General features: G+C 52.3%; 1 protein-coding gene across 2 annotated transcripts in view; it reads left to right on the top strand.

The window, feature by feature from the left end:
* The window catches only part of ST8SIA5 (ST8 alpha-N-acetyl-neuraminide alpha-2,8-sialyltransferase 5), a 44,222-nt gene extending 17,634 nt beyond the window's left edge, over nt 1-26,588 (top strand). For both annotated transcript variants that reach the window (XM_037033814.1, XM_037033805.1), the window contains 6 exons: nt 5,990-6,082; nt 15,364-15,450; nt 18,931-19,075; nt 22,535-22,647; nt 23,416-23,508; nt 24,681-26,588. In XM_037033814.1, coding sequence (XP_036889709.1) covers nt 5,990-6,082; nt 15,364-15,450; nt 18,931-19,075; nt 22,535-22,647; nt 23,416-23,508; nt 24,681-25,149 — 1,000 coding nt within the window. In that variant the 3' untranslated portion in view covers nt 25,150-26,588. The remainder of the gene's footprint in view (nt 1-5,989; nt 6,083-15,363; nt 15,451-18,930; nt 19,076-22,534; nt 22,648-23,415; nt 23,509-24,680) is intronic.
* Nucleotides 26,589-26,893: the final 305 nt, after the last annotated feature.

Raw genomic sequence — 26,893 nt, 5'->3', positions numbered from 1 at the left:
AATAGCACTGAGCTCCCTGACGGGGGTTGTGGGCCTCAAAGCCGGGGGTGCGGGGGGCTGCTCACTGAGGGAACCCCAGTGACCTGGCCAGGGCTTGTCAGAGTCAGAACTTGGGTTCTGGGCTCTCAGAAGCCCGAGGTTCCCTTTCTAGTGCGGCCATTTACTAGACAAATGACCGTGGGCAAGTTACCGTACCTCTTGCAGTATGAGTCTTGGGTATAGAATGGGGGAATCAGGCCTGCCTCATAGGGCAACTGGGAGCATTAAATGAGACACAATTAGAGTCAAGAGTCAGTTTGCCACATAAAGTTATGCGGGGTGGGCCTTGCGCACAGACACGCAGCTGAAGGGTCAAGAGGGGCCAAATCCCAGCTCACTCCCACTTGAGGAGCCACGTGCCTGGCGTGCGGCTTCATTCACCTGGAGAAAAGGGCGGTTTTCCCTAACTGGCACAGGGCTGTCATACTCACACGGGTCCCCTACCCAGTGCGGAATAGATAAACTGCTCTGTGGTTCTTGGAGGCTGTGCCAGGCTTGTCAGGAGCCCAGGGGTTTAGACTGCAGAGCTGGGGCAGCGGCCCTGCTCCTGGGGCTGGTAGAGGCCTACCCCTGGGTGGTGTGCTCTGGAATGACACAGCGACCTCCTTGGGCTTTTGTTTCCTTGAACGCTGTCAGCATCTGGGGAGGAAGGGGAGTGCTCGGTAGGAAGTTGGATGCAGGGGCCTCGTCCTATACCAGGCAGTAGTTGCTGGGGCTTAATGTATTGTGGCCCCTAAGGAAGACCCTATGGTCCTGAAGAAGCTCTGGAGAGGGTATCAGGCCAACAGGGAGCCCTGTCTGGGGCAGGCTAGTGGAGAAAGGCTGGCAGAATGACAGAGCCAGACTGTCTGCCCACCAGACCCTGGGCCTGCTGAAATGAGGCCTCCGAAGCTACTGTAAAGCTGGAGCCTGAGTCTGGGTGAGAGGAGGGAAATCACGTTTGGGGTCACCAAGGCCACCTCTCTCTGCCTTTGGCCTTCTGCATCTGTCTGCTCACTTAGTGGAGGCCATTGCCTGCTGCTCAGGCAGTGGGGGCTGTCTAGCCTTGCCTACCACAGTGCTGAGGGCACAGAGATGGGGGCAGGACAGGTGCAGCCTGGCACCAGCATCGGACTTGGCTGCTGGAAGCCCAGTGGCATCCGAGATGAGCTGGGCTCTTGATCTCACTGGCTGGGACTATTTATACCAGCGAGGTGCCCAAATGTGATGCCAGGCTGCCCTCCCCTTCAAGCTGCATAGAGATCATTTTTCCAGAATTGAAAGAAGAGACAGTGACTAACTCACCTTGAGAGGCTATGAGAATTAAGAAGTTTGGAGAAACTGCTTCTCACCAACTTCTAGCAGGTTGCGAGGAGGCTAGAGCCATTTTGAGGGAGATCTAGGAATTGAAGGGGAATTTACTAGTGATTCCCAGTAATAAGAGTCGTAACCCCACTCCAGAAAAATATTTTTTAAATCATTCATGATTTTTAAATTCACTCGGAGAAAGCCACCATTGATACTCTGTTACATGTAGTCCCCCGCTTTTCCCATGCACGATTTTGTAACTTGCATTTTGGAGATGACAGTTTTGTGACTTGCATTTCCCACTTAATATTATCATGTGGGCCTCTTACTATGTCATTACACAAGAAATGAAGCTTCATTTTTGATGTCTGTATGGTGGTCTCCATTCGGACTGAACAGGGATTCCATGGCTCCCTCCAGAGCGCAGTCCGGGCGTTCTGTCAGAAGTGGACTCCAGAGCTCACTAGCAATTGATTCCCTTCAGTCCATCATCCTTAGAGACTGATGGAGCCGTGCAAGCCCGCCCCACCCCAAGTAAAGCCCGAGTAGAATGGAGAAGGAAGCAAGGGTTCTATTCCATTTTCCTGATGGGAAAACTGAGGCTCTACACCCAGCCGTGGAGCAGTTTTGATGACTTTGAAGTAGGCACCACCTGGAGTGTTTTCTGGGCACCTGGGATAGTAGCCCCGAGTGTGTCAGAGAAGTCAGTGGGGTTGGGTGTGAGCTCTGTATTGGTCGCTTTGCATATGAAGGGTGTGTTCACAGGCCCCTCGGGGAGTTGGGCCTTTACTATGCACCCAGACACCTCTGTGCTGGTCCTGGGGTGGGCAGTTTCCTCAGAGTCAGCAAGTCCCCAGATGTCAGACCATCAGAAGCCCAGTAATCCATGGAATGTGCAACCGAGCTGGGTGCTCAAGGACATCCCCACGTCCACGCAGAGCTCCGCGTGGGCTTTATTCGCAGGGTGGCAGGAGAGAGGTTTACTAATAGCAGCAGAAGGAGGATCCAGACGGTGCAGCCACTTCCTGAGTTATTCATCCCTGACGCAGCTCTGCCACCAACCAGCCCAGGGACTGTAAGCAAGCGTCTGCCTCCCCAGGCACCCACTCTCAGCTCTCTCCCTGTAACAGCAGGAAAAGGGGGGAGGGGGAGTGAACCTTTCTTGGTTACTTCCTGTTCCCCCTCCTGGCACTGTGCTACAGTTTTCTTTAAAACTGTCATCAAGATCTTATCTCAACCCTGTTACCCAGGTGTGGCATTTGTAATGCTGATTTTACAGATGAGGAAACAGGCTCAGGAAAGTACCAGGCCTACGGTGGCCAACAAGGGGCAGAGAAGGGATGGAAACCCGCGTCCGAAAGCCTCTCCCCACGACCGTCACTAAACACGTGGCACGAGGCCATCCGGGGCCATCATACTGCCTGGTTCCTTACATGAGTGATGTTGGAGACTCAGGAGAAGGAGATCCGAGTGGAGGCCGTGGAGGGAAGGCAGAGACACTTGTGAAGCAGCGCGGGGAGTGCCGATCGATGGGAGGTGCTTGTTGGTCTTAACCTCCTCCTGTTTGTGGACCATCAATTCATAGGATTGTTCTGCCTTGGTTAGTGAGTGGGGAATTCTGAGTGGAACCTTGATATCGAATTTTAGTGTTGAGCGGGCCTGTCACTCTCACCTAGTTCAAACAAATTCTTTTAAGGAGGAGAAAGCAGAGGCCCAGAGAGGGTATGTGATTTACCCGAAGTCACAGAGCTGGTTTGGAGGCGTAGCCGAGCTGTGTGCGCAAGTCTCCCAACTCCCCCGGCACTCTGGGATAGGTCTCCTCCTAATGATCCCTCGCATCATTTGAATCTGGAGCTTCTCTGGTAGCAGCCTGAGAGGATGGCTTCAGATGACCCAGGGGACTCCAGAGGGCTCGGTGCCACTGGCTCTGGTTGCAGAGGATGATCTCTGTGACAGGACACTAGACCTCACTTGCTGTTGTGTGACTGGAAAACGACGTGAGTCAGAGCCAAGGTCATGGACTCTTTTTGTGGCCTCGGGCTGACCTCTTGTTCTCAGTCGCAGACAACAGAATGCATCTGAACTAATTCGAGCAGACTGGGATTTATCAAGGGTACAGCCTGAAGAAAGACACCAGGCAGAGCTTCCAGAAATGCCTCGCCAAATGACATTGTGAAATGAGGCCACCACCCCCGATATAATTGTGAAGGTGCTGCCACCACTACAGTTTCCAAGAGCCATGCCACCTCTGCCACATTCTGCACCAGCAACACAGTGCTCTGAGCCTTGTCCTTCTTCTCCAGTAACAGTCTCATGCAAGTGCTTCTGATCGGTTGAACCTAGACTTCAGCCAGACCCTTGCCGAACAGGAGTCTAGGAAATGTCGTTCTTAGCTTTCCTGCCTCTGCGGTACAGAAGGTGCAGACAAAACGAAGACAAAGTTCCCGGGCTTTTTAGATGGGGAAGTGGGTGTATAAACAGACTTTTCATCCAATGTTATTTGCTCTAATTAAGACAATGAAGAGAGGGACCCTGGAGGTGAGGGTCAAGGTGACTTTCCATAAGTGGGAGCATTTGAATTGGGTACTGAAGGGTCAATATGAGTTTGCTGGGGAAGAACAACAGAGGAAGAAGTTCAAAACCACAAGGGAAACATAGAGAAAGTGCTGAATTCTCGTGAACCCTGCTTCAATTTTTTGTGACAAGGAGCTGACTTATTTTGTAAATAGGAGCCAGTTTGTCATATAAAATGTTTTCATATTTTAAAGTAGTATTTTAAATTACTTTAAAATTAACTATTAAGCTGTATTACAATTATGTAAGAGCATATCTATAGTATATTTCTAAAGTATTAACAGTGAGATTATATTTAAATTATTTAAAACACAAATATTTTGTTCTACCATTTAAAAATATTTTAAATTATTTAAATCCATAGTTATACTTTAAAATTAACAATTAAATTTTATTAAATTTAAAAATAAGTATTTATAAGCAGAATATTTTTTAAAGTGTTCAATATGAAATTAAGTTGTTCAGCATATGCATGTTTTTAGAAGAAGCCAGTTTAGTGGGTGAAGCAATTTAGCGTTTCCGAGGCCGTCCATTTCTAAGTCCGCATAGGTCAGTCATCCATGTGAGGCTGGCCCTTGGTGGGGAGGTGTCTGGGAATCAATCGCCTGAGGAATGACTTTATTTTAAATCCTTGCTCATGGATTGCAGGGGGCAGGAGCAGCCCTGGGGCGCCTCTCTCACTTCTGATTCCCCAGAGCTACCCAACTGCGAGGTCACTGACCCCACACTTAGAGTAGCTTCACCCTGTGGTGGCTTCGTGATTCTGTCGTGTTGGGGCTGTCATGGGGTCCAGTCTCCCAGCTCCCTGGGCCCAGCCTCTGCTGAACAACCTCCAGACAGAGGCCACGAGCAGCAGGCCACACCTGGCTTCTGCCCTGGGAGGCCCCACCTTGGCCGAGCCCAGCAGGGAGCTACTGTGTTTTATCTCTGAGGGAACCTTGGCCCTCAACTCTTCCCTGCCCTCCGACCACCAGTTGGGTGATGTTCTTCCTTCCTGGGTGTGAGAAGGGGAGGCCTCAAAGGTCTCCTGGCCCAGTGGCTGTGGGAGGCCAGAGGGCCCTTCCCAGGGGACACTAGCTGTCCTCATAGATGAGCAGACAAGAACAGTCTTGAGTCAACATGCAGGTCCCTGTTGCAGCGCTGCCACCTGCCATGTACCCAACCCTGAGCAAGTGAGCGAACTTCTGATGCTTATGACGCTCCCTTTCCTTGTAGGCTAGTTATAAAGGTCAAGTGTGGATGCCTCCTGGTCGAGTGCTGGGCCCCGCATCTGGCCTATGGTAAGGGCTCAGGAAGCACTGGTGGAAAGTGGATTTGTTACTTTGCACAAAGCTGCTGCAAGGGGCCTGAGGTGGCTCAGACATGCCTGGAGCTAGCTGGTGTTGGAAGGGGACTGGGTTCCTCTGCAGTGGGGTCTAGACCAAACCTGGCTGTGCCTTGCAAGGACAGTGGGATCAGAGCTCCAGCTGTTTAGCCTCAGTTTTCCCAGCTGTCAGATGGGGAGAGAGAAGTGTCAGTCTCAGCTAGTTACAGCGTGAGCACGAGGATCAGGTGAGCTGATGGAAATGGAAATGCAGGTACAGTAGGAAGAGCTGTAGGGCTCAGTGATGTGCGGGTGACGGTCAGTGAGTTAACTTTCCCAGGAGGCGGATAAAGGGGCAGGAGAGGGCGGGACTGGCTGAAGGTGGCAGCCTTGCCTCCAGAGCCCCGCTGCCTCCTGCAGTGACTGATCACAGGAAGAGCCAGAGCAAGAACAGACACAGAGCATCCTCCTCCTTTCCCTTCCCTGCGCAACTCGGAACTAAAGATGCTTCTGAATGTCGTTATTCGCTGAAATGGGGTCATGCTCCTACAAAGGCTTGCACTCCCAGGAGTGTGGGGGTGCTGTGAGTCATCACCCACCCAATGATCCAGCTGGAGGCCCCTGTGGTCCCGAAGCCTCCCACGAGGTCATCTGGTGGGCGGGGCTGGTTTGCTCCATTTATTTGACCGGAACAGACTCCCCCACAACAAGAATCCCCAAAAATAAGGCTCCTAAAAGTCAGGCCAGCTTCTCTGCATAGTAACCTGTGTTCCTGTTGGTTCGCAGGTACTTTGAATTTTACGAGGGCCCTTTAGAATATAACTCCACGAGATGCCTGGAACTGAGGAACGAAATCTTGGAGGTGAAGGTGCTGTCCATGTGAGTGTGGCCGGGGTGGGTGGTGGGTGCATGGTGTGTGGGTGAGTGGGGCTGGGGTAGGTGGAGGGTGCATGGTGTGTGGGTGGGTGGGGCAGGGCCAAGGGTCAGGGTGGGTTTCAGGCAGAAGGAGATAGGAACAGCAGTGGATCGGACAGAGCAAGAATTAGGCCTACTTCCCAGGGCCCTGGCTTGTGGAGAACCCTAGAGGGCTGAATGCGGGTGATTGCGTTTGATGAAAAAAATCCAAGTTTGCAAGGTCGCCTCTGGTGACTTTGGCCTTTCCGTCCCTGGTTCAGTTACCAGTCTCCGAGATTATCATCACCAGCTCCTTGTGGATAGAAATAGAAGAGGGCATGGGAGCGTCTTACCTGAAATTTAGTCCTCGCTTTCTTGCTATCATTTAAAAATATTTTTTTGTTCATTGCATTTTTTTAATTTAAATAATAGGACATTCAGGAGGCACAGAAAGGTCTCCAGGGAAGAGCCCCCTGCCCACAGCTCCCAGCCCCACTCAGGCAGCCCCTGCCTGTTCTTGTGCATCCTTCCAGAAAGTCTGCCAAACCAGCACCCATGTATAGATGTTTTTCACTCTTTCTTTCTTTCTAAAACATAAATGGCAAAAGAACTATGCTCTCCCCTCCTCATTCAATATATCACCAGTGGCTGTTTTACAACCTGTGCAAGAGAAAGCGCATTCCATGCTGAACGTCGGAGTGTGTATGTGTGTGTGTGAGTGTGCCTGCCCCAGCCTTCCCTCCCTCCTCGGGCTGCCGTGCATTTGGCAAGCTCATTTCCCGGAATTTGTGTTGTGTTTCTCGGGACAGGATGTATATTTATTTGGAAACACTTGTGTCTGGGTATGGAAGAAATGTGGTTGCCTCTGAGTCAGGCACTGCTGGGTGCTCACGTGGACTCGTGGGCCCCTGACAGGCTCCGGGTCCGCTGCCCACAGCCACAGACAGGAGCGGGTGCCCCTTCAGCCACCTGACATGGTTTGCAGGTGGTGTGAGTCGTAGCAAGAACATAGGCTTCGGGCTCAGGCACACCTGGGATGCAGAGCCGCTGCTGGGCCGTACCAGCTCCGCATCTTTAGACAAATGACTGAACTTCTCTGAGCCTTCTCTTCCCTACAGAAGTAGGGACACTCTCACCTCACTTTTGGGGGTGGCCATGAAGGGTTAGCTGAAATAACATATGTGAAGGTAGCAGCCCAGCGGCCCACATTCACAGGAGCACACACAGTGGGTGCTCAGTGAGTGTTCGTGTGCCCCTCCCCTCCTCTCCCCGTTCTCTCCTTCCTGGAACCACCATGGGCAAGAGCTTTTCCAGGCTGTCGTTCCGACTCTGCGAGCTCAGTAGCTGCAGGAAATTTCCAGGAGAAGGCCAAGCGTCCAGCCGGGCTTAGCTGCGTTGTTTATGGTCTCTGCACTAACCATGGGGCTGTGTGCCCTCTCTAGAGAGAACCGTGGGAGAGCTCACACTCCTGTTAGTCCCACCCAGCCGAGCAGAGCTCACTGCCCAGCAGCAGGAGCAGACATTATCCTTAGGGAGGATTACCTTAGGGAGACAAGGTGGGGGACAGGGAACTTGACCTGGGCTGGCAGGAAGGGGTTGTCAGGCAGGGCTTGTCTGAGGAAGTGACGCTGGTGCTCTGGTCTGAAGGGTGACAGCAGTTAAGTAGGCCAGGAGGGTTCCCGACCGGGCAGCAGCTTGTGCAAAGGCCCTGTGCCAGGAAGGGCCCGCTGTGTCCTGGGCTCGGCAGAATCAGGGCAGCTTGCGTGCCAGCACGAGAGGGGAAGTGTTTAAATCACGTGGGATTCTCCCTCTGACTGAAACCAGCAAAAAGCATTAGCTTTAGCATAAAGCAAAAAGCAAAAGCATAACCAGCATTAGCTCGGGGAACCCTATTTCCACTGAGCATTGGAATTGGGTAAGAGGGGCGGGTAGGCAGGGGCTGGACCTTGTGTGGTGGATTTAGATTTTATCTTTATCTGAGGGCACTGGGAAGGGTTTTAAGCAGGTGGTAGGTGGTACGATGTGATTGGTGTTCCATATACTGCACTGGGGATTGGGATTTAGTGACAAAGATGGGCCCCCAGACCTCAGTCAGGAGCCAGAGCCATAAGCTCCTAAGCAGAGAGCATTCACCTTCTCTCAAAACTCAGAGGTCGCAGGCCCTTCAGGGTCGCCTGCGGAAAGCCAGAGCACCTCTCCTTGAGAGCACACCTGTGCGTCTTTGAAGGGTAAGTTGTTGATTTTGTAAACTCTAAAACACGGACAGTTTCTTCATGGTTCCTTCAATGTCCGCACGGTGGACCTGAGAGCCCCCATAGCCTGGGCCCCCTTCCGCGTTGCCTCCCATGTCCCTACCCAAGTATGTTCCCTGTGCCGGTCGGTGTTCGTCCCTGTTCTGGTTTGCCAGGGCTCCACTGCCAGGGACCGCAGGCCGGGCGACCTAAACAACAGAACTTAAGTTTCCCACAGTGCTGTGGGCCAGAAGTCCGAGATCAAGGTCAGCAGGGCCGGTGTCTTCTGCGTTTTTCTCTTTGGCCTTTAGGTGGCTGCCTTCCCTCCCTGTCTTCACGTGGTTGTCCTTCTGTGGGACTGTCCTGGTTTCCTCTTCTGTGGCCATCAGTCACAGTGGGTTAGGGCCAACCCTGGTGATGTTGTTACAACTCACCTGCCTCTTTAAAGACTCTGTCTACAAATAGAGTCACATTCTGAGATGTTGCAGGTTCGGGCTTCAACATAGAAATTTAGGGGGAGACACTACTCAGCTCATAATAGTCCCCACCACACCTTCCATTTAGGGACCATATTAGAAATTACTGAGGCCCGTTGTTTTCAGCCTGAATGTTGCGGGGTATGATGGGGGGCCTGATATTGCCCCATGATCTGTGCCCACACTGTGTCTCTTGTCATGGCTCATGTTGGTGGCATCTTATCCTCTGTGTGGTTGGCTCTAGTTCTCATCTCTGCCTTTGAGACACCTGCCCTGGTCCCTGAACCAAACATTCACCCTGTCTCTCCATGGCACCTGCCCTTTCTGTGGCCCCTGAGCCCCAGGACTGTAGGCACTGGTGGTACTGGGGGTCTGAGGGAGAGGACAGGAGAGGCTGGGGCTGTCCTCTGGGCATCAGCATGCGAGCCCAGGGGGACATCCGGGAGCAGCGGGCCCTGTGCTGCCTTTTCTGGGTCCTCAAGCTGAGGGTCAGTGGGCCCTGCAGGACTGAAATCGGAGAGCCCCGCCCCCAATCTGAGTGGTTCTGATATCACTGGGCACCTGCCCTCCAGCCCAGAGCCGGGAGCCCTGCTCCTGGTGGGGACCGAGTCATCATCAGGGAAAGGTCAAGTCCTCGTCTGTGAACAGAGGGGCTTGGACGGTGGTGGTCCGAGGCCCTTCGGGCGTACAAGTGTCAGCTGGCGTTCTGTGTGAGGAGTCAGGACCGCGTGCGATTCATCTGGGAATGATTCCCATCCAACGCGGCTCCCGTGGATGGTGAAAGTCAGTCGGCTGGAAAATTCCCACATGGACAAGGCTCCCTTTCCTGACAACGTCAGCTGCTGCGTGAGGAACTGCACTCTGATGATTTGTTATGCAAATGAATTGTCCCCGTGCTTGTAAAAAATATTTACCTTTGAATTTAGTCATTCTAGAGCCTCTTTATTTTTAAATTCACTGCTGCCTGTGCGCACACCCAGATGGCTTCACCCCACCTTCTGGGCCCTCCTGCTGCCTGATCCCCGTTGTTCTGGAGTGGGGAGGCCTCTCTGAGACAGGAGAGAGGCTGGGGGGCAGGGTGGGGCAGGGTTCTCCGGGTGTCTCTGAGTCCTGGAGTCTGACCCTGCGTGTTTGCTAAGTGAATGGATGGGTGGGGAAGTGGATGCCACAAGGCCGGAAACAGAGGAGGCCCTGGAAGAAAAAGGGAGAAACAAGAAGGATTCTGAGGTGATTATTATCTTCTCATTATTATTGCCATCTCTAGCACATGGCTAGAAAAATTAAGTAGACTACGAAAGCTTATAATGATAAAAAGCGACAGTTCTCTGCCCCACACCTTGTGCCCCAGCCCTGCTCCTTGGGCTCTTGGCCGTTCCTGCTGGTGATGGCGTCCACAGCTCGCTGTGCTCCTGCGTGCTGCTGTCCCATCCACGCCGTGTCCACTGACATCCGCTTTGGTGGGGGAGGACTGGGCTCCCTGAGCCCCCACCCAAGCCCTTCCCCACTTTTCCAGGTTGAGGACCATTGTTCTTTTTGGTTCTTCTATCTATAGACCATCTAAGTAACCTATTTCTTATTCTACGAAACACTGGCAGTGTCTCTTGATCCTTGCGCTGTGTTGTTTCTAGAATTTGAAGATCAGACAGTACTGATTCCATCTCCTTTCTTGTCCGTTTCCCTCCTTTTTCTGCGTCTTCTAGTCATCTTTTCCCCCTCCAACTCTTGTCTCAGGTATGTCCTATTTCCGTCCTGCCCCCCCACCTCCCCATCAACCAGGTATCCCCCAGGGTTTCCTTCATCCTCTCACTCCAACCCAGACAGGCTGCCCTCTTGACAGGTTGCTCATCACTTTCCCAGGTCTTCCTTCCTACCTCCTTAGGGCAGATTCATCTTGGCTTAGGACTAATAGCTGCTTCTTTCTTGATTCACCCCTTCCTTTTGCTTTGACCCCCCTTTTACCCAAACTCTCCAAAATGATGGGTGGGAGGTAAACTTTTGATTCTGTCTGTGTCCAAATGACTTAATTTCCCCCTTACCCTTCATAGTTGGTTTGGTGGGGTTGGGTATTTTAGGTGAACGTCATTTCCCCCCAGCAGGCTGAAGACCTCCATCATCTCCTAGTGCCTGGGCCACACGGGTGGGACGTCAGCTGTTCCCTTGGAGGGGACCTGCCATGGCAATTCTGAGATGTCCCGACGGTGTGCCCAGGATGCACACCCACAGGGTGTCTTCAACTGGGGTTCACGTCTGAACTCTTGAACTTTCTCTTAGATCTCTTTACATTTCCTTTATTTTTTCTGGTTCCTCTTTTTAGTACGTCTAAGAGTTGGATACTGTCTTTTCTCAATAGCTTCTCTAGCACTCATATAGTTTCATCTCATTTTTTATGATCTCTTTGCCCTTTGCTTCTATCTACTTTCTGAGAAAGTTTCTTGACTTCATCCTTTAGCTCATTTACACTTATCTTCCCCCAAGAGCTCTTTCTTTGTGCTCAGAGAAGTCTGTTCTTATTTTAAGGACATCATACTTCTTGACTATCTCTGGGGACACTAAACAGAATATTTTAAAGTTCTGTTGTGTTCCTCCCATAGCTCTCTCTGTGGTCTTTTTCTTTTTAAATCAGTATTTTAATTCAATTTCTTTTTGTGTGTGAAGACACAAATAATAATTAATATGAAAGAGTTCAATTAGATAATACATGCTAATATTTTGAAGGAATTTATGCCAAAAAGCAGTATAAGAAAAATAATGAAAATAAAAAATAGAAAAATAGTACCTATGATTATAGCACACCAAAACCAAATATTTTTTATATTGAAAATTTATTTTTCAGTTACAGTTGACATACAGTATCGTGTTAGTTTCATGTATTAAGCATAGTGATTACACACTTACAAACCGTATGAACTTGTAACCTCAGTAAGCCTAGCGCCCTTCTGACATAACTGTGGCACCCATCTGACACCTGGCACCGTGATTACACCATTGCTGACTGTGTCCCCAAGCTGTACTTTACATCTCTGTGACCATTTTAATAACTTAAGATTTGGACTTCTTCACCTCTTTCACCTTTTAACCCATTCTTCCAACCCCCTCCCGTCTGTGTACCACCAATCTGTTCTCTTTATTTATGAGTTGATTTCTGTTTCACTTGTCTGTTTATTTGGTATTTTAGAATTCACACAGGAGTGAAATCATAGGGTATTTGTCTTTCTCCGACTGCCTTATTTCACTTAGCATCATGTCCTCGAGGCCCATCCACGCCGTGGCAAACGGTAAGCTCCCATTCTTTGCTGTGGCTGAGTGATGACTATCCCAGTGTGCGCATGTGCTGTGTCTTCTTTATGCATTTGTCTGTGGTTGGCCGCCCAGCTCACTCCTGTATTGTGGTTGTTGTAAATCATGCTGCAGTGAACATCAGGTGGCATATACCTTTTCAAATTAATGTTTTCGATTTCTTCGAAACAAATTCTCTGGTCACTTTATGAGATGGTTTATCTTGGTCTGCGTCCTCCAGGTGACCCTTGGTTCCTTACTCATATTTAAGCAACTCAAAGCTGATAGGAACTCAGAGTCTGCGAGCAGCTTTCGTGGAGGGTAGATGTTCCAGATTGCTGCTGGCCCCTTTGCGGTTAGAATAGCCAGAGGTTTTCACTGGGAATGGTAATTTGTTTTAAAAGCAGAAACGGACAGTCTGATTCAATCCTTCTTCCCTCTGCCGGACATTCAATACTTGGCTGCTGTGGAGGGTGGGGGGCTCGGTTGTTCTGGACATGGACTCACAACCAAGCCTCATTTTAACACCGTGTCCCTCCCCGCCTTCCACCCGCTTTAACATTTGCTGTGCAAATCCGCTCTGTCTCTGGGCTGTGCTGTCCCTCCTTATGTCACCCCTGCTCCTACACACTGGTTGAAATATCTCTTTCACTGAGACCCCCCTCCGCTCCATTTATTCCATTCATACAGTAGGCTTACATCTTTTTTATTCTTCTAGAGTGTTGGTGGTTGGTACCTTGGGGGAGAGGAGACAAGTGCCTGGGATCAGTCCTTCATCTTTAGAGATAATCTGAGCATCTGTAAAGCAATTTATAACATTTTTCACATGTATTTTCTCATGGGACCTTTCTGACAGCCTCTGAGGTGGGCAGGGCAGAGTTGACCGCCTCTGTCTCACAGATAAAGCATCTGAGTCTCAGACCGGTTAAGTGGCTGACCTGCAAGTTGGGGATGGAGTGAGGATTCCAGGCTGGGTGTTCAGGCCCCCGCCTTGGTCTAGGGTGTGACAAGGGCATTGGAGGCACAGAGAATGGGTCTCAGACACTGGTGACAGTCAAACTTGGGACCCCGGCCTGCAGTGTGGCCCTGGCTGTTTGAAGCACTGGCTGAGCACAGGGGCTGCTCTGGGGCCTATGGGTTGCAGGAAGCGGGGGAGGGAAGCCGTGTGTGAGGCTGGGTGCAGCTGTATAATGACTCTGCTCCTCTGATGTCACGTGAGCTGCTGTGGGAGGTTTGGAAAGCCAGAAGGACCAGTGAGGATGAGGGGAGGGGCTCCTCCCAGCTCTTTAAAGCTGCCAAGTACATCCCATTGTTAGGAGGTGTCTGAACGGGGTCTGAGGCCTGAGGCCCCCTCTGCTTCCCAATTCATGTACTTCGTTGCTCTCCTTTGTGACTTTTCCTGCAATCACCCCTCCCCCCACCTATCCTGTATTCCTCTGTAGGGGAGGGCTTGCCCTGTTTGGGAACAACTATTTCCCCTTTCAATTAAACACAGGGTAACAGCTCTGTAGAATGAACTTGTTTGTTTAATCTGACATTTATGTGAGTGTTTGCCCTTTTTTAATGACAGTATTTTTATTATGTTTTTTTCTATTACCAGGGACTCCAATCTGATGCACCGCTCAGTGGAAATAGGGTTCCGTGATCTAATGCTTTTTGCTGGTTTCAGTCAGAGGGAGAATCCCACGTGATTTAAACATACTCCCCTTCCAGAGAGGGCCTTAGCGTATTGCGAGCTGAGATGTTTAAAAACCAATGAGCTTTGCAGGTGGTTGTTCAGACAAAAGGAACACAAGTCAGGTTTCTCATCTCTCCCTTTGTGTCATCTGGAAATTGTGATTTGCCCTTGGAAAGGAGAAAGAGAAGGGCATGCCCTGTCATGAGTCCCACTGTGTGCTAAGCACAGTGTGAGTGATGTACAGCCATTCCCTTAGGGACAGTACCTTGCCCTTTACAGACAGATGTTCCTGGGCCATCTGGGCAGGTCCTTGGGAGTGGGCACATGAGGAGGAATGTTTTAAAATGTAGCCCAGAGCCCTGGCTGGTTAGCTCAGTTGGTTGGAGCACTGTCTCCATATGCCAAAGTTGCAGGTTTGATCCCTGGTCAGGGTACAAACAAAAAACAACCAATGAACGCATGAGTAAGTGAAACAACAAATCGATGTACCTCTTTCTCTCCTTCTCTCTCTCTAGAATCAATTTAAAAAGTTAAATATAAAATAAAATAAAATGTACCCTGTGTTTATTTTAATCAGATATGTAAGACACACAGGCATAGAAATGATATCACGCCCTGGCCGGTGTGTCTCAGTTGGTTGGAGTGTCCTCCCGTAAATTGAAAGATTGGCAGTTTGATTTCCAGTCAGGGCATATGCCTAGGTTGCCAGTTTGGTCCTTGGTCGGGGTGCATATGAAAGGCAACTAATCAATGTTTCTCTCTCACATTGATATTTCTCTTTCTGCCTCCCCCCTCTAAAAATAAATAAATCTTTATTTATTTAGTTATTTTTAAAGATTTTATCTGTTTACTTTTAGCGAGGGGAAGGGAGGGAGAAAGAGAGGGAGTGGAACATCAATGTGTGGTAGCCTCTTGCATGCCCCCTACTGGGGGCCTGACCTGCAACCCAGGCATGTGCCCTGACTGGGAATCAAACTGACAACCCTTCAGTTCGCAGGCCAGCACTCAATCCACGGAGCCACACCAGCCAAGGCTAAAAAAATCTTTAAAAGAAATTATATCATGAAGGAAGAAGTTCTTATACTCCCAGACCCCTAGAAAAGGAGGCACAGCTCACCAGTGTTGGTAGGAGGCGAAGAGGTGAGGGAGAAACTGCAGTTAAAGCATTCACTGTGGTTCTCATGGAAGGAATGGGTGGGGGGGGGGTAGACAGGTTTAGGATTGGCTAGTTTGAATAATTTTGATGCACTCTGCAGCATACAGGCTGCCCCCAGGGGTCTGACACCTGGCCCTGGGATGATTAGGACAAGGAGCTAGTGGTTGGGTTGATGAAGGAGGTGGTTACAGGTACGAGCTCTGGATTGGTTGCTCTGCTGTTGAAGGTGTACCTGCCGGAGAGTTGTTTGCCACCTCTAGGAGTTAGCAAGGCCCCCGAGGCCAGAGCATTAAGAATACAGAAACTAAGAAAATACAGTTAATACCATGGACCAACCAGCCCAGGCAGGATTCAGCTGGTGGGGGAGCAGGAAGGGAGCATGTGTGGGAAAGACGATGCTTTGTCCAGCCTGGCCCTTTCACAGAGTCTTCCGTCCTCCGTTCTCCAAGGGTGAAGCAGTCGGAGCTCTTCGACAGGTGGAGGAGCCTGCAGATGTGCAAATGGGCGATGAACATCTCCGAAGCCAACCAGTTCAAGTACATACTTCTCGTCTGTCCTGCCCCCGGGGGTTCTGTTCCTGCCACCTCTTCAGATCCTCTTTGTCCTGCAAGGCCCAGCCCCAGGGGTATCTCCCTGGAGCTGGCCCTGGTGGGGCTTTGGAGTCTGGGCAGTGAGGATGGGGAGTCGGGGGTGGTTCTGGCTCAGCTCCTGGGTGCGTCCTCCCCTTTCAGGCCCCTGCAGCATGCCTGCAAGGTCAGTGGCATCGTGGCCAGTAAAGCCAAGGTTAACTGAGACTCATACAGGTGAAGCGATCTGCAGGAGGCGGTCTCCAGCAGGCCTGTGTGTGAAGGCACATTAAACACCTTTTGGGGTCTCACCCATCGCCCCCCTCACCCCTGGGGCAGCTGCTCCAACTCAGCAGCCCCCTCCTCCGAGCTCTTGGGTTCTTGCAGCCGATGTTTGAGTGCTCCTGCAGATTATTTTCTCATTGCTCTCTAACCAGACTGCCAGGTCACAGGCTTCCAGAGAGGCACCAGCTATATCTTAAAGTTCTCCCGTCCCTGAGAGCTAAGCAGCTAGCAAAGCCCATGCACTCCTGTTGATTAATGGTTAATATAGGTGTCCTTTATGCCTCTAAAATCTGCGAGTTTATGGTACTACTTTAGTGCAGGTAGTAGAACTTATTAAATAGAATTGATAGGATCATGGAAATGTGTGTATTAACCGGATTTTGGCAACTCAGGTTATAGTTTAAATGTACTGAGGAGCTGTCAGCAGGGAGGATCCCTACACAGGAGGCTGGGAGAAGCAAATAACACTGAATATTTTGTATTTTCTTTATATGACATGTGCTCCTGTTTGCTGCAATTCCAGGCCACCTGGAGACCAAGCAGTAGTTTGAGGCAGCATGTTTTTAGAAATGTGGTTGTTGGAAGCGATCACCCCTGAAGAACAGGTGCCCGAAGCCTGAACCAGCGGCCTCTATGAGGCTGTGGAACCCAGCTAAGGCCTGAGAGCAGTTTGCAGAGACCTGCTTCTCATAGTAGTAGAATGTGAACTTGAGCCAAGTATAGGAATGAAGGGGGAGCAGGTCCAAGGTCTGGGCTGCAAGTGCTGTTCCAGATCCACCCCTTAGAAGGAAGTGTTAGTGTGGGGACCACACAGGCAGAGGCCCCCACTCCGGCCCACCCCACTGTGGGTGAGGCCTGAGTGCGCTGAGGGAGTGGCGAGCCCAGGTCAGTGAGATGCAAAAGGGCACTGTCCAGGCTGAGAGCAGGCAGAAGCCTCATCTGCAGGATTCACATATCTAAGGAAATAATAATAATAATCAGCAACAGAAAGATAATTTGGCAAGAGAAAAGCAGAGAGAAGCGTGGGACCCTTTGGCAGGGATCGGCCAACAGTCTCCACGGGAGAGGCTCTGGGAAACTGAGATCCTTCTGGGTGGGGGTTGGGGAGAGGTTTCAGGTGTGAGTGAGGGAGGTGACATCAGGTCTGGCCATGTTCTAAAAGGAAAAGCCTTCAAGGCCGTCATCACTTCTCTGTGCTCTTATTACAAGCTCACAGAACAATCATGAGAAGAATCATGAGATTCTTCCTTTGGGTTTGCAGGAGCCTGGTGCAGTGACGTGGGGTGGGGTCAGGAGGGTATGCTAGGAGACAGGCATGAGCACTGCAGTTACAGGAAAGGAGCCCAGTCAAAGGAGACCCATTGGCATTCTGGTTTATTTACCAGTTACTTGTGAGTTTGGTTGGTATGAGTCAGTCTCTTGCAATGCAGTACTCTCAAGAGGGCTGACAAGATCAAGTTTCTGCACCAGCAAAGATAAACTGACCAGGTGCTGGTTTTGTCAGGCTGACCCATGGCCCCTGCCTGGCTAGGCCTCTGGCCTTCCCTCGGGCAAGCCTCAGTGACATTATGAAACCCAGCCCTCCACCGGAAAGAATGCTCTCCCTAACCAGTAGCCAGCTGAGCTCCTCGCTGAAGTCCATGCAAGAGATAAAGTCATAAAAAAGTATTTGTATAACCTTCCTGGCTCTGGCAGCCTAGAGTCACAGAATTACAGAGGGTCACAAGAGGCAGCCCTGTATTCTCCAGATGAGGAAACTGAGGCCCAGTGAGGGGAAGAGACGTGCCCAAAGCCCCGTAGCGGGTGGGGGCAGAGCAGAAACTAGAACCCGGGCTTCCTGCAACCAGGTTAGCAGCTGAGTGTCCATCCGGGACTGTGGGTGTGAATGTTCCAGGCAGCTCCCCCTCAACTTTAGCTCATCATCTATCTGGGCCTCGTGGAGAAGGTGTCCCTTCATCCCACGGCTGTGTGGACACTGGAGGTGACCGGGCCTGGAGCCAGTATCAGAGGAAGGTAGCAAGAGTGTACTCAGCACCCCCACTACTGTTTTAGGAGACTGTGTGTCCTTGTGGGCCCAAAGTCCCCAGCGTGAGTGGGCAGCAGTTTGCACCCTTTGTGAAGCCCAGCCCCTGTGCAGCCAGGTTGGGGGAGAAGGCGTGCCCAGGACCTGACCCCATCACCAAGCCTCACCAGCAGGCCTGGGAGAATGCGCTGCAGGTGGAATGCCAGCCGCAGGGAAAAGAGACCCAGGCTTCTCTCTGGCCTGGCTGACTCCCAAGGTGGCCTCGTCAGCTACATTCTTCCTCGGAGGGTGTTTGTTTTAAGCCTGCTTACATCACCTCAGCTTTCACCTTTCTGTGAGCTGCTATTTGAGTGTTTTTGTCCGTGAAAACCACAGGAGTCTTCTTCTTTTCTAAAATAAAATAACGAACTCCCGAAAACATATTTTGGCAGCCGGGTTCCATTTCTTCAGGAGGTCATCTGGTATCAACCCACCACCCCAAATTTCTGACCCTCCCCTATTCCTGAAACAATTTCTTGAAACAGCACGTTCTGTTGCTGCCAACAGGGAGTGTCCTGGCTTTCTGACCCCATCCTACAGGGTGCATGCCTTGCCTGGAGTCTGGTGTGGGGGCCAGGAGCCTAAGGAAGAGCTCTGCTCCCTGGGTTTCTGCTGGGGCTCATTTCTGCTTCCCACAAGCACGTGTCCGGGAAGTAGTAGAATCCTAGCAGGTCTCGATGAAAGCTCAAATGAGCAATGGTTGGTCCTGCAATTGGCAGGCACCTGGCCATCAAACACCTGTGTGACTGGCATTATGTAGGATCCAGAGAGGCAGGGTCCCTGCTGTCAAGGGGCTTTCATTCAAGCAGGGAGGGAGTTGGCAGATAATGAAGTGGGTGGGATGCTTTAGAGACCAGCGGGGTCCGTGGGGACAGGGTGATGGGTGGAAACCTGGCTGCTCCCTGAAAGGCCCAGGCACTGGGAGGGGGTCGACAGGGGAGGGGACAGCAGGAGTGGCAGTGTGGGTGGGAAGGGGTAGGCGGGAGAAAGTGGTGTGCCCTGGTCGCCCCAAGGGGCCTCAGCTCCGTGACCCCTCTGCTCTTTGAGAAGCTCTGCTTTGCCCTGGGGTCACCCGCCTCTCCTGTCTGTCTCCTGTCTGGCAGGTCTGCTCTGTCCAGGTGCTGCAACGCCCCCTCCTTCCTCTTCACCACCCAGAAGAACACCCCCCTGGGGACAAAGCTCAAGTATGAGGTGGACACCAGCGGCATCTACCACATCAACCAGGAGATCTTCCGCATGTTTCCCAAGGTGCTGCTTTGGGCAGGGCGGTCTGGGTGCGGGGAGCAGCTGGCCCTACCCGGCACTCTGCGGCCGCGTCCGACTCCGCTGTGCCCGCTGCACCCATTGTCCTGGCCCTGGTTGGCCATTCTCTTAGGCTCAGTAGAACGTCTCCTGGGGGTTTGGTCTGGCACAGTGAATGCCAACTGGCTAATATTTGGGTGACTTTTGGCAAGAAAGTAGTTGTAAAATTTTGGTCATTGCCTTGCTCGTAGAGGACATCTTGAAGATACCTGGGAGAGTGATACGCATTTGTCCTCACCCAAGGGAGGCACAGAGCAAAAAGACCCATGAAAATGATGTGTGTGCGCAAGAAATCACCAACTAGTGCAAAGCAAGGCACTGCAAGACTGCTCTGGTGTTGGATGACCTTGAGTGCCATTTGCAACACTGGGGGTTAGATTAGGAATAGGTTTGGCTGCTTATAACAGAAAATCTGAAATATCAGAAACTTAAAGAAGATAGGCATTTGTTTTTTTCCTTTTGCATAAGGGAAATTGGGAGGAAGCTGCCCATGGAGGGCAGCACGGACCTTCATGGTCACGGGCACCACACCATGAGCAGTCTGTGGGCGCACACTGCTCGGACCCCCGAAGCTTGGGTACACCCGCTCGCTCTGGCCTGATCGCTGCATCTGACTCTCAGAGAAGGGCCATCTATGGCTGTACTTTCAGCCGATTCTGATGGTTACCACCGAAGGAGGAGGAAGGTTCCACGGGACCTGCTCATGACCACCTGGAGAGTGGCGGGCTCGGGGCAGGACATCGTGAGTCCAATCCACAGAAATGCTGATTGGCTGTGTACTCAGGTCTTCCTGGATGAGACCCAAGGGCCTGGGCCACCCTATTCCTTGGGGGAGCGGCAACAAAACAGAGCCCAGGGCCACTCTGCATTCTGCCACTCGCGGCATGGTGTCCTGGTAAGATGGGCCTTGTGGGGGCTGGGGGAGCTGAAGGTGTCAGACACACCCTCCCACGTCCCAGTGCTGGAGGAGGAGGGGGTGTGAGCCCTCTAGACGAGGTGGGTCTTGCCAGGCCTGGAGCACGAGGTCGACAGCAGGTGAACTTGCATGTCACGTAGGCAGTGCCTGTGGGGGACACACAGAGGGGTCTAAGGAGAGCCATGGGTGTGGGTGGCTGAGGCCCAGGGAATGAGGGAAGGAGCTGACACACGGGAAAGGGTCAGAGAGTAAACGTTTCAGACTCTGCCGGCCACACGTCCAGTGCCTCGACGGCCCCCCTTTATTGTCCTTGCGTGAAGCAGCCATAGGCACGAACGAGCGCGGCTGTGTTGCCCCTCGACACGGAACTTGTTCGTGTGATTTTTACATGTCACGGGATATTGTTCTTTGGATTTTTCCCCCAGCTATCACAGAATACAAAATCCATCCTTAGCATGCAGGCTGTGCAGAAGTAGGTGATGGGTCAGTTGTTCGAGGGGTCATAATTTGAAAATCCCTGAACCAGAGCATGCAGCATGGAAGTATTTCCCGAACTTCCCTAAAGTGTGTGTGTCTTTGAGTCTGTAGCAAGTGAGCTTCTCAGTGTCCTACCAAACCCCGAAGGTTCTGGTTCTGTGGTTCTGGGATGAGGCTCAGACGCCTGTATTTTCAGAAATTCCCCCCAGGCAGTTTTGGATTTACAGTTTGGGAAACTCGCAGAGGACATAAAGAGCCTTCTGGGGTCTCTCCAAAGGCAACTTTGTTTTTCCCGTTTCTCTGATAAAAATCAAGCAATGCATTTTTCCCACACTGGTCATGAGATGCCCTGTTTCCCCACCTTGTCCCTCCCGGGAAGATGGACCACAGGGAGGGACGGTCTCTCAGAGACAATGCCACACCTCCTTTAGGTTCAGCCTCCTGCCTGATGATCCCAGTGTGGTGTGATTTTCCGTGACACCCACCTGGACGTCGGTCCCAGCAGAAGCCTGAGGTGCTGACGGGGCTGTGCTCCCGTGGGCTGGCCAACTGGTGTGTGCTGGGAGGACAGCCACCCAGCAGGCTCCTGGTGTCAGAGACAGCAGGGACCTTCGGGGCTGCCCCAAAACAGCGACTCATCCCCTTGTGGAGCGGGCCAAGCCCTGCACTGGGCAGGCTTCCCATTGACACCAGTGGTTCTAATGGGGAAAGGAGCAGTGTGAGGACATTTGGCGATGCCTGGAGACATTTTTGGTTGTCAACACTGCAGGGTACTCGTGGCATCTGGTGGGGAGAGGCCAGGAATCTGCAGGGCACAGGGCAGCCCCAGCACCGAGGACTGTCAGCAGCACAAGCTGAGTGTGCTGATGTACATTATCTCACCGAGTCGCGTGAAGTACGCGTTACCATCCTAATCTCACACGCTTTATAAAATGAAGTTGCTGACTGCTCAGAAACTTGTCTGCGTTTCCCTCACCTCATTACGGAGCAAAACCAAGATGGAACTTGGGGCTTACAACCAGGGTACCCAGTCCTAGCTTGCCCAGACTTCCCTGGTTTGGCCAAATGTAAGTCCTGCACCCGAGCAAAGCCCACCAGCCCTGAGCAACTGGATGTTTGGTCACCTTACCCTTGACTGAAGGTCTAGGCTCCCATCCTGTGCCTGCGCAGTGCCCCCCGCTTCAGGTGGCCCACGAGGACATTACAGCCTTGAGTCAGGGCATGACAGAAGCAGGTCTCCTACGTCTCAGGCCTGTATTTGCTTTTTCCTGCCAATTAGCCTGCGGTCCCCTAGAAAGCATGTCCAGGGAGCCCGTGCGTGTGACCAGGATCCAGACCAAGGTAACCCAGCCAGCTGAGGTGTAACAAGGTCAGAGCACTGTGAGATGCTCACTCCCAGAGCTCCCGTGAATGACATTACTCAGGGGGAGTCCTGAGCTCCCCTGTGCTCAGAGCTCTTTCTTTGCAGAGACCTAGGGTGTCACAGCATCTTGCTGTCCCCCTGAGGTGGCCTTGCTTGCTCATCCCCAGTGTTTTTGTCCCTGCTGCTGCTGAGTCCTGGCATTGGCCCTGGTCCATAGGACCTTCCTGCCCCAGGCCTGAGTCCTCCTTGTGGACTAGAGGGAGGGCCCACCCCTTGCCCTGAGCTGAGAGGGGCAAGGTTTAGGGTTCTGGTCCCAGGGTGGCCCTGCCCTCATTCTGCGGCCGTCATCCCCAGAACATTTGCATCATCGTTCAGATACGTGCACTAGCTGTCAGAAAAAAAGCTGATCTTCCAAACGTGGGGAAAACCAAAGGCAGGGGGACTAGCCCTAAGCTGTCCTCTCTTCACTCTGGAGACCTGGAGCGCCCAGGGCTCACTGAAAAGGGCTGTGGAGACCCCTTTTCTCATCGGCAAAATGGAATGACCGCTTTTCTCCAAGGCGCTCTAGAAGCCTGAAGCCCGGGGCCATGAGTAGCTGTGGGTGCGGAGGGGAGAGCACCGGCTGAAGGCCATGACCCTGTCTCCCCAGGACATGCCCTACAACCGGTCGCAGTTTAAGAAGTGTGCCGTGGTGGGCAACGGAGGCATCCTGAAGAACAGCCGCTGTGGGAGGGAGATTAACAGCGCGGACTTTGTCTTCCGGTAAAAGAAGCGCTCTGCTCTTCACCCGCCCCTTCTGCCCTCACGCTCTCTGCCTTTGTGTACTTGCCCTGGTTGCCCCACCCCCTCACCGATGCCCTTTATGTAGTTAATCCCCCCTGCCCACCCTTGCAGACCCTCATGCTCTGGGTTGTCCCTTCTCCTCTTCAGTGCTGCCCCTTTGGGCACATGGTCGAACGCCTCGGGTCCTCAGTCTCCACATCTGTGGCATGGAGCAAGTGGCCATAACAGAGGTGAAGACACTGAGGACTCACTGGGCCCCATGCAGATCTGCTGGCGAGGCCGTCTGGGCGGCCACTTCCTGGCTGGGCTCTGCTCTTCCAGAGGTGGTTCTTGGAACAGGGTAGCCTTATAGCGGACACCAATTTGAGCTTTGCCTAAGCTAGAGACTGGTCCTTGTATTTCTTCTTCCCTATGTAGAGCCCCCTCTTACTTCTGGGGATCCTCACTTACATCTTTAGTCTAGATAAAGAAGATGGGTTGAAGATAAGAGCTTAAAGCAAAGAGACTTGAGTTGAGGCGACAGTGGGTTCTCATGGGTTGTAGATTCAGTTATTGGGCTGTTCGGGGTCGGTGGGGGAAGGGGTTGAGTTGGCCCCTCATGCCCAGGGCACAAAGATTCCACCCCACAGGCTGCCTCTGCATCCCTCTCTTAGGCCACCGCCACCTCCTCCCCTTACCCCCGCCCCCTCCTGGCTCCGTCTGGAATGACTGACTGCGTGTCATCCGGCTGCCTCATCTCTCCTGCAGGTGCAACCTGCCCCCCATCTCAGAGAAGTACACCATGGATGTGGGGGTGAAGACGGACGTGGTCACTGTGAACCCCAGCATCATTACAGAGAGGTCAGTGGCCCTCTTTCTAGACCCGTACTGTCCAATATGGTTGTCATTAGTCACCTGTGGCAGCTGGGCACTGAAACATGGCTAGACTAGATTGAGATGTGCCATCTGTGCGTATAAAACACACACCCGATTTCCAAGACGTAATATGAAAAAGAGGATGGATCGTATGTCGTAAAATTTTTACATTGAGCATATGTTGAAATGATAGTGTTTTGAGTATATCCGTTTAAATAAAATATATTGTAAAAATTAATTGCACCCATTTTTCTACTTACGTGGACTTACAAGCACATTCCACATCATGTATGTGGCCTGCATTATATTTCTTTTGGACAGTGCTGGTCCAGACTGTTTTCACCTAGAGCTGGGTTGGAGAGCTTCCAGTGAGTGACCGGGGAGGGCAGCCCCCTGGGCAGTGAGTCCAGGGGACACTGGGGGGAAGCCGCATGTGAAGATCTCAGCCCCCTGCCTTGCTCCCTCCTGGGACCTGGCTGTCTGGGAGGCCTCAGGGGAGTGGGTTGATGTGTTGAAACTCCAACGTGGGGGTGGTCACTCAATCCAGGTCAAATGAAGGGTAAGAGGAGGGGGAATTGGTAAGTCGAGTCAATGGCCAAGGGACACGACAGCCAGCAGAGCGGAGGAGTCTAATGACAGGTGAGAGGTGAGCCAACCTCGCAGGCTGTCTAATGCAAAGAAGTGTGGGGGCTGGGGAAGGGGAGAAGCCTGGGACAACCGCTGGGAGGACTGGCAGCTGGTCCGAGGTACATCGGGAGCCTTAGGGAAGACAGTGCAGGGGAACTGTGCCCAGCAGAGTACGTGGAGGCTCTGCGGAGAGCCCCCACACCCTCACCGTTCCCCTCTGAGCCGTTCCAGGCCAGCCTCAACCAGAGCAGGTCAGCATTGCCCTGCCCTTGCAGCCACACAATAGATATTTGCCCCTTTGGGTCCAGACTGTTCTCTTTTTGCATAGACTCACAAAAATATAACTGTCCCCAAGGAAGGCTGGACATTCATCTGCTGAGGTGACTGAGATGAAAGGGGACAGGGATGGTCTGTGAGTCCCCCGTGTTTTTTGAAAAGACGCCAGGGTGCAGGGGTGGGGAAGCAAGGGTGCTAGGCCCCTGGGGCAGGGAGTGGGTGGCCTACACTCTCCCTCTGCCCCTCCTGCTTAGGTTCCACAAGCTGGAGAAGTGGCGGCGGCCCTTCTACCGCGTGCTGCAGGTGTACGAGAACGCGTCGGTGCTGCTGCCGGCCTTTTACAACACGCGCAACACCGACGTGTCCATCCGCGTCAAGTACGTGCTGGACGACTTCCAGGCGCCGCAGGCCGTCTACTACTTCCACCCGCAGTACCTGGTCAACGTGTCGCGCTACTGGCTCAGCCTGGGCGTGCGCGCCAAGCGCATCAGCACGGGCCTCATCCTGGCCACCGCGGCGCTGGAGCTCTGCGAGGAGGTGCACCTGTTCGGCTTCTGGGCCTTCCCCATGAACCCTTCTGGCCTCTACATCACGCACCACTATTATGACAATGTCAAGCCTCGTCCAGGCTTTCACGCCATGCCCTCCGAGATCTTCAACTTCCTGCACCTGCACAGCCGAGGCATCCTCCGTGTGCACACAGGCACCTGCAGCTGCTGCTGAGGGTGCGCTGGCTGCCTGCCCTGCCCAGCCCACCTGGCCCCCAGGACCTGGCTCCTCCTCTCCCTCCTGTGCCGGACAAGGCAGTGTGAAGGCTGGCTGAAAGGCTGTTACTCCCTCGGTAGTTCAGCTTCATGCTTGAGACCTGTGGGCCCGGAGGTAGGGATGGGGTACCGGGCAGAGTCAGCTCTGGGCTAGGCATCCTGGGCTTCATTCAGTGTGGGCCCCAGGTCTCTGCCTTGCCTACTATAGTATGCTGCTGGGTCCCACCTCAAGGTCCTGGCCCTGGGGACTGCAAGTGAATAAAGCACATTTTCACTCAATTTTAGCATCTAAGAAAGATAGCACAAACTGTAGCGGCCTTGTCACAGCTAAAGGAAGGCCCTGCAGAGAATGGAAAATGGGGAGAGGAGCCAGGACACATGAGTAAGGGCAAGAGTTAATTCAGACTTTTGGGTTCCTGGGTTTTATTTCACAGCCTCAGCCCTTATTTGCTGTCTAGAATCTCAGAGCTTAGAGGCCAACCCAGCCACCAGCCCTTCCTGTGAAGACAGAGTGGCCCAGAGAAGACCAGAGACTTATCAGCCAAGGTTCCACCATCCGAGTCCTTTAAGTGACACCGTGAGAGCTAACGCAAGGCCTGTGAGTCAGTATCTTTGCAGAGACGCTGTCCGCTGAGGAGAGCCACGCCATTTCAAACACATCTTCAGACACGCACACATCTTGGTGCCTCCAGGTACAAACCTGCGTTTGATCTTTTGATGAGAAGGAAGTAAACCAGCCCAGCCATTTGCACTAAGGTTTTCAAGCCAGCGTAATCGACTCATAAGTGCTCAGTGATTTGCTTCCTATTTTGCCTCCTTATTTTCAGCTCTGTTTTGACCAGAGTTATTTATAAGACCTGTTCCTATTTATGTTCCTGAGTACTGCAGAACCCTGCCGTATCCCGATCCTGAACAGGAACCATCAGGCTCCAGGCTGAACCAAGTCACTGGTGAGCTTAGTGGCCGGGAGCACCTTGTAGCCTCTGACACCAGCATCGCCGGGGGACCTGCTGCGCAGGCAGCACTTCCCACGTGGCCCAGCCTGGCAACCTCCACACACTTGGGCCCACAGGGCCTGCACTTCGGGGAGTTAGCCTGTGTCAAGGCTGAAAGGGGTTAACATGCCATTTCACATCAGAAATCCATTCCCTTTGCTTCCCCTGTGGTGTTCCCACCAGAAAGCAGTTGTGCCTCATAGACGCCATTGGTACGTTGCCTTAGAGCTTAGCTTTGTGCAATCATAGACTGTTAAGTCCCAGGGGGACTTTGGCTCCTTTCCCCCCTCCCGTCCCCCCTCCTTTCTTCCCACCCTCCTGTAATCATTTCCATAGCTTGTTCTGCTTTGATCTGGGGTTGGGTTCGTACGCAATGAGAAATATGGACACATCCTGTTTTCTCGCACTGCACAGATGTTGTGTTTTTTAAAACAAGTTGAAGGCAAGACCCTCCCCCAGCAAAAAGATTCCGACTCACTTTGTTGCCGTGGTCTGGAGCCAAACCCGCGGTATCTCCGAGGTGTGCCTTGATAGGCAGTATCTCAGTCTTCTGGGGCTGGAGGGCAGACCATAAGCAGGTAGATTCCGGCCCCACGTGCCCGGTGCTCGGAGGAGGAACTGAGAGCACGGCAGGGAGCAGGACCTTTCTCCCGATCCCTCCTGTTACAAGCAGAGCCAGAGGCTCAGCCAGCGAGAGAGAGGAGAATT

This window comes from Sturnira hondurensis, unplaced genomic scaffold (genome assembly GCF_014824575.4).
Source record: "Sturnira hondurensis isolate 20B ecotype Veracruz unplaced genomic scaffold, ASM1482457v3 Scaffold0001872, whole genome shotgun sequence".
Classification (NCBI taxonomy): domain Eukaryota; kingdom Metazoa; phylum Chordata; class Mammalia; order Chiroptera; family Phyllostomidae; genus Sturnira; species Sturnira hondurensis.
This window is presented reverse-complemented; position numbering and strand designations above follow the sequence as displayed.